The following is a 20,608-nucleotide window of genomic DNA, read 5'->3' on the forward strand; positions in this document are numbered from 1 at the left end:
CCACTTTCTGTAAGAAATCCAACCACATCAAACACTTTGGGGTTTTTACGCAGTTTCCTGAATATTGGGGTGATCCCAGGGAGCGGCCTCATTATACTGTGCTTAGCACACAGTTGTCTCCTTGCCCTTCCTTGTCTCTTTCCCTCGATTCTACCCCCTCCCACTTCCCATTCCTCACTGGCCCAGGCCACATCCAGCCTCCGATAGCCCCAAGTCATCCATCAAAGCATTTCTCTGGCAAAAAAGAAACCTACCCCATCAGCTCCCATGAAAATAAAATCCCCTCTAGTTCATTACACTAAAGATTTTAGGTGCCTTGAATTTCAGCATCTTCAAGCCCAGAATCTTAGACTTTGAGCTGGAATGGCCCTGAAGAATAATTGAGTCCAGTTCCTTTAGTTTATAGGTAGAAACACCAGGGTTCCAGGAGGGGAGAGGTCTTGCGCAAGGTCACGGGACACCTGTGGCCACCAGGTCTCTAAGCTCCTGGCTGGAGGCCACTCACAAAGTCAGGGCAGATGGGCCTAGCTTCTGAGTCAGAACCAGCTCTCCCCTTTTTCTTATCTACCTCCTCTCAAGAGTCTAGTGTCCACTAGGGGAGTCTAGTGGCCCTGAAGGAGGATCATGGACCTCTGCCTCTTTGGATGCCTGCAGAACAGAGAGGAGCTGTGGGCCCAGGAATCTTCTGGTCTCACCCAGGAGGGGAGAGGGAGCCTCAGACTGACCCAGCTCTGCAGCGTGTAACCATGTACCTTGGGGTCCTCGCGCTGAGCCTGCTTTTTCTCATCTGAGGGTTGTTGTGAGGGCTAAGAATGGCCAACCATAAATCTGAGTTCCCTCTCACTCTTCTCTCTTTCCCCGTTCTTTTTCTTGCCAGGCTTGTGACCTTTCTGAGCCTCAGTTTATCCACAGTCCCACTCGCAACTCCATGTTTCCAAGGTCTCTTGGCTGGAGCCACTCCCACAGTGAACCCCTCTAGGTGCAATTACAGGATGATTTTGTGTCTCGTGGGTGTCACTGCTAGGGTGGAGGGCCACGCCTCCTCTTTTGAATTCTGACTTTCCTGCCTAGGAGTGTCCCAAGGTTTTCCTTGTTAAAATTGGTCTGGCTGGCTGCCGCGACACACCACACTGTCCTGACGGTGCACACACCACTGTGTGGAGGAACAGAGGAGTCCAGCTGGCCGTCGCATGGCAGGTGAGTGGGCAGAGCCTGGGGCCTTGGGGCACCAGGGCTCATGAGAGGGGCTTCAAGAAACACGGGTCTGTGGGATGACGTTTGATCATCAATTGTTAGTATTTTATAGCTGGACGGTCCACCATGAACACATGAACTCTTCGTGTGTGTTCATGAGGCCCAAGATGAAAAAGCCAGCTCTAGGCCACCCAGCAAGCCCATGGCAGAGGCTGGCTCAGGCACTGTCTCCTGGGCTGGGGCCAGATCTCACCCCTGTGCCTTGCAGGACTGAAGGAGGCGGGCACAGGAAGGCGGGGGCAGAAGAAAGAAAATCTTCTTGCACCCCATGCACATTCCATGGATCCAGAGACGTTTCTGGGCATAGTTGGGAATTGTGGCCTGGGTGGGAAGGAGTGAGAGGCCCCCACAGGCTGCATCCTCGCCTGATTCCACCCCAAGCACTTGAGGGCAAGAGCAGCTCTGGCTCAAGTGAAAAGAGCTATATGACCTTGAGCAAGAAAATTTGCCCTTGGTACTTCTGTTTTCTGATGTTCGTAATGGGAATTATAATGCAAATTATCTCACAGCGCTGCTGTGAGGAGTTAGTGAGACCACGTGTGCTGGTCTCCCACCACACATCTCAAGTGGGGACTTGTAAACAGTAGACTCAGAAAATGTGGGTCGGGCACAGTGGCTCACGCCTCTAATCCCAGCATTTTGGGAGGCTGAGGGGGGTGGAATTCTTTTCTTTTTTTTTTTTTTTTTTTGAGATGGACTCTCACACTCTTGCCTAGGCTGGAGTGCAGTGGTGCAATCTCAGCTCAATGCAAGCTCCGCCTCCCAGGTTCACACCATTCTCCTGCCTCAGCCTCCCGAGGAGCTGGGACTACAGGCGCCCGCCACCATGCCCGGCTAATTTTTTGTATTTTTAGTAGAGACGGGGTTTCACCATGTTAGCCAGGATGGTCTCGATCTTCTGACCTCGTGATCTGCCCGCCTCGGCCTCCAAAAGTGCTGGGATTACAGGCGTGAGCCACCGCGCCCCACAAGGGGGGTGGAATTCTTGAGCTCAGGAGTTTGAGACCAGCCTGGGCAATCTGGCAAAACTCCGTCTCTACAAAAAAAATACAACAATTAGCTAGGCATGGTGGTGGACACCTGAAGTCCCAGCTACTTGGGAGGCTGAGGTGAGAGGATCGCTTGAGCTTAGGAGGTTGAGACTGCAGTGAGCCAAGATGGTGCCACTGCACTGCAGCCTGGGCAACAGAGTGAGACCCTGTCTCAAAAAAAAAAAAAGAAAGAAAGATAATGTGTCCCCCACGACCTCAATATAGTGAGCAGAAAACTCCCTCTGCAAGAATTTGTCTGTTAGATGCTGGGACCCAGTAATGAGCAAGTCAGCAGAACCAGGGGTCCTACACTCAAGGTATTCAAGGGGCGTTTCTGAGTCTGTGTCTGCCAGTTTTAATTGTTCAGAATTATGTGACAGTTTTATGAATCCATTTTTTTTTAACTTTCAAAGGCAGATATTTTAATTTCCTCATCATAGTCTAGCTTCCTCTTCATATTTCCTCCTGGCAGTTAACAACAGCATTGCTGGACATGTTGGACCCTTCAGGCTCTTAGGATAGGTCTGTTCTCCTGAAGACCAGGCCTTGCCAACCCCAGCTCACAGCCCAGACTGCCTGTTTCCAGAGCTGGGGTTGCCTCCCTGATGGCCCTGGTGCAGACGAGATTGCCTTTGTTCCTCCAAGATCTGCTTCTCAAAGCTCACCTAGATGATCCCTCTTCCCTGGGCCTTTGATAACCTATCAGACTTAAACTTGACAGTGCCAAGGTTAATTGCTGAGGAAGGAAAAAAGTTGATGATGATGCCCATTGTCAGGTCTGTAACTAACTTGCTGGGTTCCTCTCTCTGAAGCTCTGTTTCTCCGTCTGTGAAATGTCAGCACTGGAGTTGTCATGCCTATGTAAATGGACTATGTGTTGGATTGGATTCAAATTCCTGGGTCTTCTGGGTCCTCTTGGCTTCTTGGGAGGATCTGTTCCTCAGAGCAGTAGGTCCTGCGTACCACAGGCTCTGTGCCTGAATGACTGAGACATCAGATCCTAGATGGACAGTGTATTCATCTTCCTGGAGCTCCTCCTATCCCCCCTCCCACACTCCATCCATGGTGGACATCCCTAGTTGACCCCAGAGCTCTTCCCTCTGGAGCCTGGATGTGGCCCCAGAATGCTCAACCCAGTTCTTTAAGTACCAGTTGATCAGTGTTGACAAAGGAGGTGAGACCCTTTTGCCATGATTAAATTACAATCATCTTTCAGCTCAGAGATTCCAAGAATTGAGGGGAATACTGTGTGTGAGGCTGGCTCTGGCTGGGACATTGGGTTGGAGTTGACGAGTCACTGCCTCCTGGTGAGAGAGAGGCCAGCAGCTTCCAACAAGACCAGGAAGGAAAGGGAGATGGGGCAGTGGCCCCAGAAAGGCCCCAGGCAACTCCCGATTAATCATTTAGTCATGGAGTTCAGGTGCCCATGATGCGTACTAAGCATAGGATTAAAATGGGGCCCATTAAAAATCAATTATGCTTAGTCCAGAGTCTGGAAGTTGCCGCTGGCTTCAATAGAGCTTCCAGGGCTCAACCCCACCGGGCTGAGACAAAGAATTGGGGAGGATTGTAACACTCAGCTCTCTGGTGTTACCCAAGGGCAGGAGGAGGAAGATGGATGAGCTAGGCCTAGGGGTGGGGATGGGTGGAGATCTAAGTGGGCAGGAGGCGATGTTCTGCACATGGACCCTTCCCTTTCTTAGGTGGAGCTCTGGGGCCAGCTGGTGAGCAAGTGAGTTGGGGAGGAGTTCAGAGGGCCAGAAGTGATGGGCAGGGCCTGACTGTCAAGGACCTTCAATGCCAACAAGATGGCTGTAGATTCCATGGTGCTTGAGCAGGGAAAATGACATGCTGACACTCAGAAAAGTCCCTTCTCCTCTCTGAACCTCAGTTTCTCCATAGTGATGGGATGGATTGAAGAGGATGAGCTGAAAAACACTCTGAGGCTGTTGGGGCCATACAGTCACTTAAGCGAGAAGCAAAGAGGGAAGAATAACAAGAAACCCCGTGAATGTAGGAATTGGGGAGGGGAGGACCAAAGTGATGGGGGAGATGTGGGGAAAGGAGGTGATGATGGAAAAATCCCTGTTTGTAGGCTGGGCACGGTGGCTCACGCCTGTAATCCCAGCACTTTGGGAGGCCAAGGTGAGCGGATCATGAGGTCAGGAAATCGAGACCATCCTGGCTAACGTGGTGAAACCCCATCTCTACTAAAAATACAGAAAATTAGCCAGGCATGGTGGTGGGCGCCTGTAGTCCCAGCTACTCAGGAGGCTGAGGCAGGAGAATGGCGGGAGCCCGGGAGGTGGAGCTTCCAGTGAGCAGAAATTGTGCCGCTGCACTCCAGCCTGGGTGACAGAGCAAGACTCCGTCTCAAAAAAAAAAAATCCCTGTTTGTAGAGCTCATCACTGTGGACCCAGCACCAGGCTACGTACCTGATGAATAGGGAGACGTTGATCCTGGTGGAAGCCCGTTGCCTTAGTGTTTATTAATGGCTTCTCCTTTCACTCTCAGAATTTCCTGGTTTAAGTGATGCATTTTATCACTACCCTATGTATAATTACTACCTCATTTAATCCTCCTCAGAACCCTAAACGAAAGATATTATTGCCACATTCCAGAGAAGGAAATCGGATCCTCAGATCCAGGGCCACACAGCCAACAAGTAGATGATTCAGGATGGCATGAATTGGCAGAGTACAGGAATGGCAGCTAGGAGGTCCTGTGTAAATACTAATGATGATACCACTCACATTTCCTGAGAACCTAGTATGTGCTTGGTACTGGTCTAAATACTCTGTGTGAATTATTTCACTTAATCCTCCCAACGTGAGGAGGCGGGTATGATCATCACCCTCATTATCACCAGGAGACTGAGTTTCAGAGCTCACTCACTTGCCACACAGCCAACACGGGGCAAAGCCTGCATGTGAGCTCAAGTGTGTGCCTCCAAAATCAGGGTCCTAGTTGCTGTGCAGAGTGAAAGGAAGCGCTGAGAAGACGATGAGAGGGAGAAGGGGAGGAGAGCAGTCAAGCTGGAGGGGCTGTGAGGCTTGGGGTAACAGGCAGGTGGAGGGAGCACTCTTACCACATCCTTTCCCTGTGCCTGGGGTGTACAGCCTCAGCCCTGGGGTTGGCGAGACTTTAGCCCTGGGCTGGGAGCTCACCCTGCATATCCCAAGGGTGAAGGGCCCCGGGGCTGAAAACAGGCTGCCCATTATGTCCTCAGGGCCTTGGGTTCACTGTCACCTGGAGCAGTCTCAGAGCAGATGCTGCCTCTCCCATCCCCTCCATTGGGCAGTGGGTGAGCTACCTCTTAGAGGTATGGCAAGCTGGGACCATAATCAAGTATTCACCAAGAATTCAGCCAAGGGAATTTGTGCCTGGGCAGGAAGTTGTGAGAGAGACAGTCTCTGAGATTCGAGGATAATGATGATAATGGCAGTTCTGACTCATCCCACCTCCTCTTGCCCGTCTGTGTTAAGGATGCAGATGCCTCAGAGGGTGATGGGAGCTGCTTTGAGCTGTGGCAGGGAAGAGAGAAAACCAGTGCAGGAAAACCATGTCCTAGAGGCTATGTGACAATCTTCACATCAGCACACTCTTGGCCAGGGATGGGGGAGGTTGAGGCGGGGGTTGTCTTGTAGGGAGGAGGGCTGAGAGGAGTCCTTGGGGGTAATCAGAGGCACTTGCTTCAGCAAACCACAGACTATCCAAACCATAAGAGTCCTTCTGGGTCATTTTACAGAGAAGAAAACAGACCCAGAGAGGCAGTGGGTGGGGGTGGGTGGTCAGTGGCCAGTCTGCCTGCCCATGTCAGAGGCCTCACACACCCTCCTCTTTCTCACTCTGTGGAAGGAAAGAAGTTAAGAAGGAAAGGCAGGCTTTGGAATGTGACAGCTTGAGAGAGGGATTACGAGGTGGGTGGGGTGTGGATGGTCGGAGCGTGAGCAGCTGACAGGGTGTGGGTGTTGATCCTCGAGGGCGGGCCCAAGGACGCTGCAGAGCATCAGCTCTGCCTTCCATACCCCAGCCAAGGGATGGGGAAGGAGATTCATTCATTCATCCAACCAACATTCATTGAGCACCTAATACGCCCTGGGCCCTTAACCAGGTTCTAGCAACCCAGAGAGGAGGAGACTCAGCTTTCGCCTTCATGGAGCTCTCAGTCCAGTGAGGGAGAGACATATGTAAGCAAACAACTATAACACAGCATCCCTGATCACAGATAAGGGACAGAAGCCTCTGTCTTAACAGAATTTGAGCTGAGTACATGGAAGGGGTGATACTGGGTTTATTTTGACAAGGGGCCTGGAAACCATCCCAAGTGCACATCTATCTCCTCGCCTTGGGCTGCCATATACCTAGGAGCCTCTCCCCATGCCCATCAGTCTCACTGTCCCCATGAGGACTAGGAAGGACACTGGCTAGGACAGAACTTATCTGTAATCACCAGTAGTTCCCCCAGCCCTGGCCATTACCCCACAAATGGCAGGTCATGGAGGTGTGATGCTGATGGGTGTGGACAACTTAGATCACCAAAGCAGCAGCTCCAGGGACAGATTCCACAGAGATCAGAACAGTGACCTCCTGGGTTATGGGGCGAATGTAGAGTTGGGCAGGGGAGGTGCCGGGGGCTGGCAGATTGGGATTTCTAGGTAGTTTCTGCAAAACCCCATCAAGGAGCAAAGGAAGAAGTGTGTTCTATGGGGGTAATGGGGAGCAAAATAGGGACAAATTGGGAGAAGTTGCAAGAAGAAAGAGCTTGGCTCAGCAGAAGGAAGGGCTTTCTAACATTGGGCGGTGAGTGAGCTACCTCTCAGAGGTATGGCAAGCTGGGACCATGATCAAGTATCCACCAAGAATTTGGCCAAGGGAATTTGCACCTGGGCAGGAAGTTGTGAGAGAAATGGTCTCTGAGATTCCAGGACAATGATGATAATGGCAGTTCTGACTCATCCCACCACCTCCTCTTGCTCGTCTGTGATAAGGATGCAGATGCCTCAGAGGGTGATGGGAGCTGCTTTGGGCTGTGGCAGGGAAGGGGGAAAACCAGTGCAGGATCCATGGGGCTTGAACCCATGACTCAGGGTCCAGCAGCCCTCATCCAATCCCAAACTCCCCTTGTATCCAGCCCTGGGGCATAGCAGGGCTGAGATAATTACCATCCAGCAACCTCGTCGCCTGCTTCTGACTCATCCACTGAAAAAATAGCATCCTGTTCTGGCCTGTCCCTACATACATTGCTTGGGAAGTAGCAACATGAATTGTGGGCTACAAATACAGTGTGTCCTCAGGCAAGAAATCCCTTTCTTCCCATTTCTGGGTCTCAGTTTATATGTCAGTAAATGGAGACCTGAGCTCCTAATGGCTCTTCCAGCTCTGCTGATATTAGACTTGACAATTCTATGTACAAGGTACCTGGTTGGGGGAGAGGGTCCTGCTTGTGTTTTCTGACGAAACCAAGGTCATCTGAGCTCAAAGTTTTGGAATTTCAGAGGTTTGTGCCTGCGCTAGAATGACTGGGGCTAACTTGATGTGAAAGCTTTGGTTCTACTTTCCGTTGTGAGGATTGACAAGGGTAATGGGAAAGCCCCCTGGCACTGTTGTTCCAGCTCATGCCACACGGGGTCACTGTTGAACACTGGTCCTGCACAGTCTTTGCTCAGTCACCACAGCAGGGGCTTGTAGGAGCTCCCAATCTTGGGATACATGTGTCAGCCATGTGAGTTCCTACCCACATGTTCAGTCATTATCCCCATATCATGATGCCAGCAGGGGCTTCTGGCCTAGGCTAAGCTAAAACTAGTCTTTTGCATGAATCTCAAGCCTGATTATTGAGACCACAGCACCAGCCCAGACAGCTCACAGGTGGAGAGTAGTTGGGAGGCTGTTGTGGTCTAGACAAGAATCTTGGCTCTCTCCATGTTTCAGTTATCAATTCCTGTGTAGCAAACTGCCCCAGCACTTAGGGGCTTCAGACAACAATCATTCTCCTGCTTAGGAACCTGCAATTTGGGCAGAGCACGGCAGGGACAGCTTGTGTCTGCATCAGCTGGGGCAGATTGCCTGGGGGCTGAAGGACCCACTTGCCAGATGGCTCAGTCCCATGGCTTCCAAATAGTTCTGTCTGTCAGCTGGGAGCTCAGTGGGCTGTGGGTTGGAAGCCTTGGTTCCTCTCCAGGTGAGCTTCTCCATGGGCCATTTGGGCTTCTTCATTGCATGGTGGCTGGGTTCTAAGAGCAAGCAACCCAAGGGAACCAGAAAGAAGCTGTATTAACTTTTATAATCTAGCCTTAGAAGTCACAATGTGTCACTCTGTCTTAGCCACAAGTCTTCCAGGTCCAGAGGGTGGGAATATATGCTCTACTTCTCAATGAGAGGAGTATCAACATCATATTGAAAGAAGAGTATGTGGGATGGGAGATATTACTGCAACCACTTTTGGAAAATCAATCTGCCACATGCTGTTAACTAAAAAATTGCACAAAGATGCTGGAATCTTTAAAAAGTCAAACATTTTGACCAGCTCTGTCCAGACACTTGCCCACACAAGCCACTGATCTGATGATGCCTGTGGTGAAGCTCATGTTGAATTTTACAGTCTGGAACTTCCAGGCTGTGACTCCTATGGGGTCAAAGATAAAGGCACAATAGACAAGCCACCAACTCAGGAGGCAGATTCCCAGCTCCATCACTTAGAAGGCTGTGTAACTCTGGGTCATGTGCAGTGGCTCATGCCTGTAATCCCAGCACTTTGTGAGGCTGAGATGGGAGGATTGCTTGAGGCCAGGAGTTGGAGACCAGCCTGGTCAACATGTCAACATAGCAAGATCCTATCTCAAATTTAAAAAAAAAAACAAAAAACAAAAAACAGGCTGTGTAACTCTGTACCTCAGTTTTATCATCTGTGACATTGAGTTAACAATAGTACCTCTCTCATATGGTTTATTAAGATTAAATGAGCTAATATTTGTAAAATATTTGGAAAAGCACTTGGTTCATAGGAAGATTTATTAAATAAAACCTATCCAATGGTCTAGCCAAAAATTACTGAACATTTCCTGTATGCTTGGCATCAAATAAGATACAGCCAAGAGTTGCATGATAAGTAGACCGGGTGCAGTGGCTCACGCTTGTAATCCCAGCACTTTGGGAGGCAGAGGTGGGCGGATCACGAAGTCAGGAGATTGAGACCACGGTGAAACCCCGTCTCTACTAAAAATATTTTAAAAATTAGCCGGGCGTGGTGGTGGGCACCTATAGTCCCAGCTACTCGGAGAGGCTGAGGCCGGAGAATGGTGAGAACCTGGGAGGCAGAGCTTGCAGTGAGCTGAGATTGCGCCACTGCACTCCAGCCTGGGTGACAGAGTGAGACTCTGTCTCAAAAAAAAAAAAAAAAAAAAGAGTTGCATGATAAGTGTCCTTGGGTGGGGAGTACTTGGTGATATAACTTCAGTGGTTCTCAGCTGTGGCAGATTATATTTCACAGGGCGGTCATATCAGTATACATCTCAGCTCAATGTTCTTTTTACAATGAGACATGACATTGGTACATTTTTGGCAAGAGATGGGGCATGTTCCTTCTCTTTGAACCTGGGTAGGCCTTTGTAACTGCCTTGACCCATAGGATAAGGTGGAGGTGACATTGTGTAACTTCTGAGGTTAGGTCATAAAAAGCATTGCAGCTTCCACCATGGTCTCTCAGGTCACTTGCTCAGGGGAAACTAAGCACCATGCCAGGAGGACACTCAAGCATTCCCATGGAAAGATCCACATGGAAAGGAAGCAAGGTGCCTCAACCTGTATTCAGCACCAATTTGCCAACCATGTAAGTTAGTCACCTTTAAAGTGTATCCTCCGGCCTCAGTCAAGCCTTCAGATGAGTATGGCCCCAACTAACGTCTGATTGCAACCACATAAGAAACTCCAGTTAAGAGCTGGCCAGTGGAGTTCTGCCCAAATTCCTGACCCACAGAAACCATGAAAGATAACATATGATTATCATTTTTCCAAGCTAAACTCTGGGTTAAACAGATTGGTTAAGAAGCAATAGATGAGTAAAACATCAACTCTTTTGTCCCTAATACCCTCCCTCTCAATATAACAAATATTTAATAGTGTCCCTTCACCAACCTGAAATTGAATTTCAGGTTCCTTACCTACCTCTATACACCACTTTTTAAAAAATTGTATCCTAACTATAATATAAATAGTAAATAAGAGGAAATCAATTTTTCACTAAACATACTTAAGTATGTAAATGATTATTGAAACTTTACCAGAAGACATGATGAAGTGATCAGATGCCATCCTGTGACTGTAGTGAATCAAGACAAAAACAAGACCACTCTGTAATCATGAGTGAACACAGACAAAAACATGAACATTGTCTAAGCCATTTACTGGTCTCCATTTACTGGTCTCGATTTACTGACATATTAGCCCTATAGTTGGGCTGATATGAATAATGGCTGCTTCTTTACCACTTGTGACACTAGCCTCGATTCATTCTTCCCACCTTCTACATAAGGACTATTAAGATACTCAGACATAGACTTGCCTCATTCCCAGAGCAGTCTCCAATCCCGAGCAAAGCCCTGCTTCTTTGAACTCTCCCCAAAACCACCTAACACAAGCCGTAATCCTGTAAGTCCTCTCTAATATCCTCTTCCCAAGATGTTCCGTGGTTCTTTGTGGTGAGCAGTCTTTCTCATTGCCACGAGCGATGAGCCTTTCCTGTTCATTGTACTGATGTGTTCCTGGTGGTCTTTGGCTAGAGAGATTTGACAGAAAAAGAAAATAAATTTCAGTATTCATCATTCATGATAAGGGGAAATAGTAATGAAACTTTTGTTTCAGTTTTTATCTGTGCATGTATATATGTTTGCAGGCATATGGAGTATGGAACATTTAAAACTGTTTCTTATGTCAACCACAATAAAACTAGTATAACCACTGGCCCAGTGGTCAACAGCTGGAAGCCAGAATGCCCACAGACTCCACTCCAGCCCTTGCTTGTTTGTGTGCCCTTTGGCAAGTTATTTCACTTCTCTTGCCCTCAGTTTCCTCATTCATTCATTAATACATTTAAGAAATATTTGTTGAGCACCTTCCATGTATCAGGCACTGAAGATTCATCAATGAGCAAAACAGGCACAGCTCCCTGCCCTTATGGAGTTGATATTCTTGAAACAGAAGGTAGGCAATTAAAATAAAGAAATAAAATTAGTGTAAGATGTCAGTAAGTGCCATGGAGGAAAATAGTGGAGAAAGAGGGTAGGGGTGATTTGCAATTTATATAGGGGTGGTCAGGGAAGGTCCCACTGAAAAGGTGACATTTGAGCAAAGACTTGAAGAATAAGGCAAGCAGGTTCTGCAGGAATCCGAAAGGAGAGCGATCCACATACAGGGAACAGCAGGTGCAAAAGCCCTGAAAAGGGAGCCTGTCCGCAGGTTCAAAGAGAAATAAGGAGGTCAGTGTGGCTTAAGGGGTTGAGAGAGGGGAAGAGAAACAGAAGGCCCAAAAAGATATCAAAGTACTCAATCCTGAAGGGCTTGTGGGTCATTGTCGGGACTTCAACTCTGCTGAGAGAGACAGGAACCAATGGAGAGTTTGAGAGCAACGAAGTGATCTTAGATTTTAACAGGATCCTTCTGGCTTCCATGTTGAGCCCTGAGGATATGCGGGGCTGGGGGCACAGGGAAGGTGAAATAGGGAACCCAGTGAGCATGACAGCATCTAGAAAATGCAAAGGGTCATAGTACCTCCCTTAGGTGTATGTTAGGAGGCATAAGCACTTGAATACATACAAAGATTTTATTATTGTTGTTTGTATTATCCCAAATCTAATAGCTGAGTGGACAAAGGAGAGATAAACTGTAGTGGCAGGGCCGAGGCCGGAACATCTCAGAGGACAATCACAGGCACCCCAACCAGGAGGGACCTTAGGAAAAGCACAAGGCAGGAAAGAGATGTGTGGGACGTCGGGGCAGGAGGTTGCAGAGCTAGAGTCTGATGCAGCTAGAGCAAAGAGTAATGGAGCTGTGACAGGGTGGGGGTGAGCTGGAGGGATGGAAAGCAACGGGATCCTGCCTGGTTCCTTGTCCAAGATGAAGGAGCTTGGACAGATCATAACAGACAATGGGGCATCCAGTGGAGGTTTGGCAGCAGATGTTTGACAAGATGAAACAGCAGTTTCGTGGAACATCCCTTCGCTTACTAAAGCATCTCACCAGATATCTAATTAATCTTCTACATGGCACCAGAATGAACTTTCCAAGGTGCAAATCTGATTACATCACAGCTTTGCTTAAAACAATATTTGGCTGACTACGGTCCTTAGGATAAAAGGCAGACTCCTCATCCCACTCCAAGCGTTGGTGGTCTGCTGACTATGGGCCCCTCCGACCTCATTGCTTTCCCCACACATCTGCTTTCTCTCAAATTTTAGAAGTCACCATACTCCCTCCTGTCTCTCTGTCTAGCACCATAGCTGCTGGCTAGAATTCAAGACTGCACACATCCTAGAGTTTTAAGCTGTTGCTTATATTACTCTGGTGAATAGTTTTGTTAATCTAACTACTTGAGTTTAGGTGTTCTGTGCTCCTGGGACTCCCAATGCCTCTCCCTTAGGGTTCATCTCAAAGCTTGCCCCTAAATGTTTGAGGTCTATATGCTTAATGCCAGTCTTCTCCACTGGGCTATCAACTGCGTGATAGTGGGTATTTGACAGACTGTTGGGTCTGTAGCATCCAGCACAATGCTCAGCATTTGAATGAATGAACCCTGAATAGAGGAAGAGGATGCTTGGACTGAGACTAGATCCATCACTCAATTCTTTCCTGGGGACCCCCATCCAATTTAAGACTCAGCCTCAATTCTGCCTTCTCAAGGAAGCCTTGCTTGTCCCCCTTCAGACCAGGCCAAGCCCTCTGTTACTGTTCTTTCAGCTCCTATCCTTCTCCCTGATAGCATGTATCAAAGCAAGAATGAGTTATGTGGACTCACCTACTTAGGTGTCACCCCTGGAACATAATAAGTAACATTTATTGAGCTCTCATGTTCTGAGGACTCTAAACGACAGGGGCCATTATCCTCACAATCACGCCACAGGCATTATTCCCATTCTGCAGAGCGGGGAACTGAGATGCAGAGAGGTCAAGAAGGCGGGCTGGGAACAGTGGTCACGCCTGTAATCCCAGCACTTTGGGAGGCCAAGGCGGACAGATTGCTTGAGCTCAGGAGTTCGGGGCAACATGGCGAAACCTGGTCTCTACCAAAAATACAAAAAATTAGCTGAGTATGGTGGCATGCGCCTGCAGTCCCAGCTACTTGGGAGGCTGAGATGAGAGGATCACTTGAGCCTGGGAAGCAGAGATTGCAGTGAGCCGAGATCGCGCCATTGCACTCCAGCCTGGGTGACAAAGTGACACTCTGTTTTGATAAAGGAAAGGAAGGTGGTTCAGCCAGTAGATGGCCAAGTCAGAATCTGAACCCATGTCAGCTGCCCCCCAGAAGACCTCCTCATAACCATTGAGCCATACAGTCTCACCGCACCATGCACTGAGGGCAAGCCCACATCTATATCCTCAGCACCAGACACCAGCCTGGCATAGAGATCATACAGTCAATCCTCAACACTTGTGGATTCTGTATATGCACATTGCTAATATTTATTTTTAAATCCAAAATCTATACTCTGCACTTTATTGGCCATTCGCAGACATGCACAGAGTGCAGAAAAATTGTCACCTGAACTGACATGCGTATTCCCAGCTGAAGCTGAACAGGCAATATTCTGCCTTCTTGTTTCAGCTGTCATACTATAAACAAATAACCTTTCTCTGTTCATTTAAAACTAGGGTTTTTTTGCATTTTTGTGCTTTTTTTGTTGGTGATTTCTCTGTTTAAAATGGCCGCAGAGCATAGGACTGAAGTGCTGTCTCATGTTCCTAGGAGCAGGAAAGCTGCGATCTGCCTTACATGAAAAATATGTGTTAGGTGAACATTCAGGAATGAACTATAGCACTGCTGGCCACAAGTTCAATATTAATGAATCAACAATATATATTAAATTATGTTTGTTTGTTTTGAGAAGAAGAGTCTCGCTCTGTGGCCCAGGCTAGAGTGCAGTGGTGCAATCTGAGCTCACTGCAACTTCCACCTCCCGGGTTCAAGCGATTCTCCTGCTTGAGTGGCTGGGATTACAGGCACCCGCCACCACGCCCGGCTCATTTTTTGTATTATAGTAGAGACGAGGTTTCACCATGTTGGCCCCAGGGTGGTCTCGAGCTCCTAAGCTCAGGTAATCCGCCCACCTCGGCCTCCCAAAGTGCTAGGATTACAGGCGTGAGCCACCACGCCCATCCTGAATAATGTATCTTTAAACAGAAACGCACATATAATAAGGTTATATACTGATCAATTGATGAATAAGTTGGGACCAGAGGCTCACAGGAACCTAAACCTGTATTTATTTTCCCTGAGGGCAATGGGTCAGTTCTCATTAATTCAAACTTTGCAGTGATTTTACAGAACTTAATGACTAAGAGGCTGGGCAAGGTGCCTCACACCTGTAATCCCAGCACTGTGGGAGGCTGAGGCGGGCAGATCACCTGAGGTCAGGAGTTTCAGACCAGCTTAACCAACATGGCAAAACTCCATCTCTCCGAAAATATGCAAATAAATTACCCAGGTGTGGCGATGTGCACCTGTAGTTCCAGCTACTCAGGAGGCTGAGGCACAAGAATTGCTTGAACCTGGGAGGCAGAGGTTGCAGTGAACTGAGATCACGCCACTGCACTCCAGCCTGGGTGATAGAGTGAGACCCTGTCTCAAAATAAACAAACAAACAAACAAACAGAGAATCGCTGGTATATGATAAATAGCAGCTGGATGAACAAATGACTGGCCGGGAGTGAATGGGAGGACAAGCTCAGAGTGGGTGAGAAACACGAGGCCATGGCCTCATCTCCCTGTCCTCTCCCCACCCAGGGATCAGAGTCACTAAGGTGGACTGGCAGCGGTCAAGGAATGGCGCTGCCCACCACACCCAGGAGTACCCCTGCCCTGAGCTAGTGGTTCGCAGGGGCCAGTCGTTCAGCCTCACGCTGGAGCTGAGCAGAGCCCTGGACTGTGAGGAGACCCTCATCTTCACGGTGGAGACAGGTAACTGGGCTCACCAGCGCCCCCTTCTAGTCTGCAGCTGGAGGGACCCATCTTATGACCCAGTAACATGAGACCTTGCAGTCAGCAGCTCAGGCTCTGGGGGAAGCAAGTCCCTGTAGGTAGACAGAGCCTTGAACCCTGGAGGCTTCTGGTGGCAGCTTTCTGGGGGTGGTTGGGAGGTGCTGCCAGCAGACAGTGGGATGGATGGGAGGACCTCTCTGGAACGCTGTGTGTACCAGACACCCGGGGCTCTGGAAGGGTATGAAAAACCATCAAGCACTTTGAAGCCCAAGCTTTTCTTTCCTTTCCCGGCCCGACATAGGCAGACTTTGGTTTTAAAGGATGCTGTCACTTTCTCCTTGGCCTGAAAGTGGCTGGGGTGTCAGGGCAGCTGAGGTGGACCCTCACTCGGCCACTGGCCTTCTTGCTCTTGGTCAGGTCCTTTTCCCAGAGCCTCCCAGCAGTTCAGGGGGTGAAGGTGGGGCTTCCAGGCCTGAGCTTTTTTCACTTCTCTAAAGCCGGGTTTCCCAGGGGCAGGGTCTCCTGAGTCCCTCTCCTCTCCTCCAGGACCCCGGGCTTCTGAGGCCCTCCACACCAAAGCTGTGTTCCAGACATCGGAGCTGGAGCAGGGTGAGGGCTGGACAGCAGCAAAGGAGGCTCAGATGGAGAACACTCTGACCGTCAGTCTCGCCAGCCCTCCCAATGCTGTCATTGGCCGCCACCTGCTGAGTATCAGGCTTTCCTCTCACCGCAAACACAGCAACCGGAGGCTGGGCCAGTTTGTTCTCCTTTTCAACCCATGGTGTGCAGGTAGGAGTGGCCAAGTCCAATGTAGAGGTTTTTCCAAAAGACATCCTCAGGGGAGAGTCTGCCCTTGGAGGGGGCCTGGGAGGTGCGTTAAAGGACAAGAAGCTGAATACCAAGAGCTGGGCAAGAACTTAGCCTAGGCAGGGGTAGGCAATGGTCAGAGAAACCTGGTAGCAGGTGCTTCAAAGCCTGTGCCAGAGGACCCAGTGGGTAGGAGAGGCCCAGGGGTGGGTAAGAGCCAGGACTTGGGAATCAGACTGCCTTGGTTTAGTCCCAGCTCTGCTGAGCTGCTCCCCTCTACCAGTCTCCATTTCCTCATCTGTAATATGGGAAAAATAACAGTGCCTACCTCTTAGGACTATGGTGAAAATCCACAGGGCTAATACATCGTAAGGCCTTTGTAAGGGGTGGCCAGGATCAGTATTATTATCAATGTTTAAGAAATATGGCCAGGTGCAGTGGCTCACACCTGTAACCCCAGCACTTTGGGAGGCCAAGGCAGGTGGATCACCTGAGGTCGAGAGTTCAAGACCAGCCTGACCAACATGGAGAAACCCCGTCTCTACTAAAAATACAAAATTAGCCAGCTGTGGTGGCACATGCCTGTAATCCCAGCTACTCGGGAGGCTGAGGTAGGAGAATCACTTGAACCCAGGAGGTGGAGGTTGCAGTGAGCTGAGATTGCGCCATTGCACTCCAGCCTGGGCAACAAGAGCAAAACTCTGTCTCAAAAAAAAAAAAAAAAAAGAAAGAAAGAAAAAAAGAAAAGAAAAAAAAGAAAGAAATATGAGAAATATGAGGCCACTACTGACATCAAGGAGGGCCACCCAAAGGTGTCAGGTCCCATAAAACTCCAGTCTTGGGCTGTTTTGGGATTGGTCCCTGCTTCGATAAAGACTTGCCAGGAGGGATGGAGTTTGGCAGGGAGGCAGCACAGGAGCTCGCAAGCCCCCTCTTGACCTCTCCTGCCCCAATCAGCCTCCGGGCGCTGTCCTGCTGCTGATCCCTGATGCAGCCCCTTCCCCAGGCCAGCAAGGCCAGAGCCCCAGTCCACTCCGGGCCTGATGACTGCTTTTCAGAGGACGATGTGTTTCTGGCCTCAGAGGAGGAGAGACGGGAGTACGTGCTCAACGACAGCGGCATCATCTTCCGAGGCGTGGAGAAGCACATACGAGCGCAGGGCTGGAACTACGGGCAGGTCTCCAGGGGCACAGGCCAGACAAGGATGTGGGCTGGGGCATGGGGAGGGCGGTGGGACTGGAGTCCCTCTGTCTGCTCACTCTTCTCAGGAGGGACAAGGGGGGCTCTCTCCTAGAGAAAACCCACTTGTTCATTCATTCATCTACTATTCACTGGGCCAGGGCCTGCGCCGGGTCCTGGGGAAGGGGAGGTGGTTTGGACATGGTTTGGACACAGAACAGGTCAGTATGGTTGTGGAAAAATGAATAGCTCTGATCAGTGGTTTTCGAACTCGAGCATACATCAGAATCCCAGGAGGGATGGCGTGCTGGACCCCACCCCCAGAGCTGCCGACTGAGTAGGTCTTGGGCAGGGCCTGAGAATGTGCATTTCTAACCAGTTCCCAGGTGATGCTGATGCTGCCGGCCTAGGACCACGCTTTGAGAGCCACTGGCTTAGATAAGCAGTTCCAATACCAGGTGCAATAGGGGAAGGAAAAAGTCAGAATGATAGGGATGGAAGCAAAGGGAGCCCAGAAGAGGGTGAAAGGAACCTCCACCTCGGCCATCGTGGAGGCTTACATGATATTGTGGTTGGGTCTCTACAGTGAGGCAGGATCTGCCCAGGCAGAGGGAAGAGCAGGCAGAGCTGCACGGAGGTGGGAAGCAGGGAGTCCTGAGTCTGCTAGAGGAGTTCTGTCTGGCTGAGCTCCGGGTGCCCAGTGGAAGAAAGATTGGACTTGACTGTCAGGCTGAGGAGTCGCGCACTGCCCTGCAGGCCAGGGGCTTAAAGCATTTGGGATTCGGGTGCTGGGCAGGGAAGACATAGTGAGGAGTTTAGGGTCCCCCTAAGGGGTAGCCACTATTCAGCACCCACTTTTTATTGCTAGACCTTCCAAATTATCAGAGACCAGAAACCTAAATATGTATGCAAAAATTCCCCAGTTTTTAAATGTTGCTAACTAATTCAAATGTGTTTGAAAACATCATGTAGACCAAATGAGCATATCAGCGAGGTAGATGTGGCTCAAGAGCCACCAATTTTAGCCCAGACTTTACTGTGGGTAGTCGGGAGCCATGGGAGGTTGTTGAGCAGGGGAGAGGCATGATTAAGGCTGCGGTTCTGATTCCCTAGGTGACTCTTTGAGGAAGGGTTTCCAAGACTAGGGGGTGCTCTGTGATGCCCCTGGTGGTTGGAGGGGGCAGCAAACTGCGCTGCACAGATGGGGTGACTGACCAGGTGAGAGCTGTGGGAGGGCCTGGAACATGGGTGACTGAGCACAGCCTCTAAGCACAGCCTCTCTGGGGAGCAGTTTGAGGAGGACATCCTGAACATCTGCCTCTCCATCCTGGATCGAAGCCCCAGTCACCAAAACAACCCAGCCACCGACGTGTCCTGCCGCCACGACCCCATCTACGTCACCAGGGTCATCAGCGCCATGGTGAGAAGCCCCTCCATCCCTGCACGTGTACTTCCTCAAGGATCCCCCAGCCAACCCCGGGACCACACTCTGTGATTCTTCCCATCACCCCTTGTTTTAATTCTCTGTTGTTGCATAACCAACCACCCGAAAACTCAGTGGTGTAAAACAACCCTTTATTATGTTTACAGTTTTTTAGACTAGGAATTTGGGCAGGGCACCATGAGAATGGTTTGTCTCCACTCCAAGATGGCTCTTCTGGGGGTATCTTAATGGCTACATATGTCTGGGATGGTTTGACAGGACCTCTGTCTGGGGCTTTGGTTCTGGTGGTTGGCAGTTCCTAGGTTGCCATCCGTGTCATGTCTCCTGGAACTGGAATGTCCAGGATGGCTTCCCCACCCTCATGTCAGGCCCTGGGCTGGGGAGGCTGGAGCAGCTGGGACTCACCAGTCATCACTCTTTCCACACAGCCTTTCCATGTGGCTAGCTTGGGCTTCCTCACAATATGGCAGTCTCATGCATAGCAATGGCTCCCCCACCCACACCTCCCTGCCCCAAGCAATTCTTCCAAGAAAGAGTAAGTGGAAGCTCCCAGTCTTATAAGTCCTAGGCCTGGAAACTGGCACAGCATCACTTCCACCATAGTCAGTGGTCAAAGTAGTCACAGGCCAGCCCAGACTCAAGAGGACCCCTCCTTTTTAGTGGGACATAGACACACCTCTCCATGGGAGGCATGACAACTTTAACCTATCACAGGCCTCAGGCTGTGGTGTTTCTTCCCAAAAGGTGTCTGCAGGGTCTACCAGCTCCCTCTACCACATGCAGGTATTAAGGTCAGTGGGTGGGTATCTGAGATTCCAAAATTGCACAAAGCTATATTTCTCCTATTTGATACTCTCAATTCCTCAAGATCTCAGAGAGCAGTTGGAGCACAGAGAATTAACATGAGTGACAATCCCAAGCAGCAGAGCATCACAACCCCGAGGACAGTGAAAGTCCTGAACTCAAGGCTCCCGAGTCCATGTCCTAGACTCATGGATCACCACTTGGACTAACTTGCTGTGTGATTTGGGCAGGTCCATGAATGCTTCTGAAGCTCAGTTTTTGCATCTGAAAAAAAAAAGGAGAATAATAAACCTACACTGTAAACTTCAACGGGTTAATATAGTGTGCACAGAATTCTTGGCATAGTGGTGTCTGGCACACAATAAGCATTTAATAAATGTTAGCTGTCCCTATAATGCCAACAGTCCTCCAAAACAGATCCTTTAACATAGGAAATGCTCTAAAGTTGTAATGATTTTTACAACACAGTATCCAAATGGAAGATAATTGAAAAATGACAAGTGCTGCCAGGAAGTAGGTATTTTAAGGCAACAGATGCCCCTAATTTTCAGATAGTTAAAAAGCAAGAGTGACCCCGATTGACCTGGTGGTCCAAAGTTGGAGACGATTTTACCACGATGTGGTTCTTGAGGTAGGAAGCCCTGCCTGGTGGTGGACCCATGCCCTCCTCTGCCCAGGTGAACAGCAACAATGACCGAGGTGTGGTGCAAGGACAGTGGCAGGGCAAGTACGGCAGCGGCACCAGTCCACTGCACTGGCGCGGCAGCGTGGCCATTCTGCAGAAGTGGCTCAAGGGCAGGTACAAGCCAGTCAAGTACGGCCAGTGCTGGGTCTTCGCGGGAGTCATGTGCACAGGTACCCTGGGAGAGAAGGGCCCCTCCCCCAGCCTCCTCTAT

The 20,608-nt window shown here is 49.7% G+C and overlaps 1 protein-coding gene across 2 annotated transcripts in view; it reads left to right on the forward strand.

The window, feature by feature from the left end:
- Positions 1–1,125: 1,125 nt before the first annotated feature.
- The window catches only part of TGM6 (transglutaminase 6), a 49,840-nt gene continuing 30,357 nt past the window's right edge, over positions 1,126–20,608 (forward strand). For both annotated transcript variants that reach the window (XM_032142997.1, XM_032142998.1), the window contains exons 1-6: positions 1,126–1,197; positions 15,284–15,457; positions 16,025–16,267; positions 17,344–17,462; positions 18,756–18,884; positions 20,390–20,567. In XM_032142997.1, coding sequence (XP_031998888.1) covers positions 1,191–1,197; positions 15,284–15,457; positions 16,025–16,267; positions 17,344–17,462; positions 18,756–18,884; positions 20,390–20,567 — 850 coding nt within the window. In that variant the 5' untranslated portion in view covers positions 1,126–1,190. The remainder of the gene's footprint in view (positions 1,198–15,283; positions 15,458–16,024; positions 16,268–17,343; positions 17,463–18,755; positions 18,885–20,389; positions 20,568–20,608) is intronic.

Source organism: Hylobates moloch, unplaced genomic scaffold, assembly GCF_009828535.3.
Source record: "Hylobates moloch isolate HMO894 unplaced genomic scaffold, HMol_V3 SCAFFOLD_21, whole genome shotgun sequence".
NCBI lineage: Eukaryota > Metazoa > Chordata > Mammalia > Primates > Hylobatidae > Hylobates > Hylobates moloch.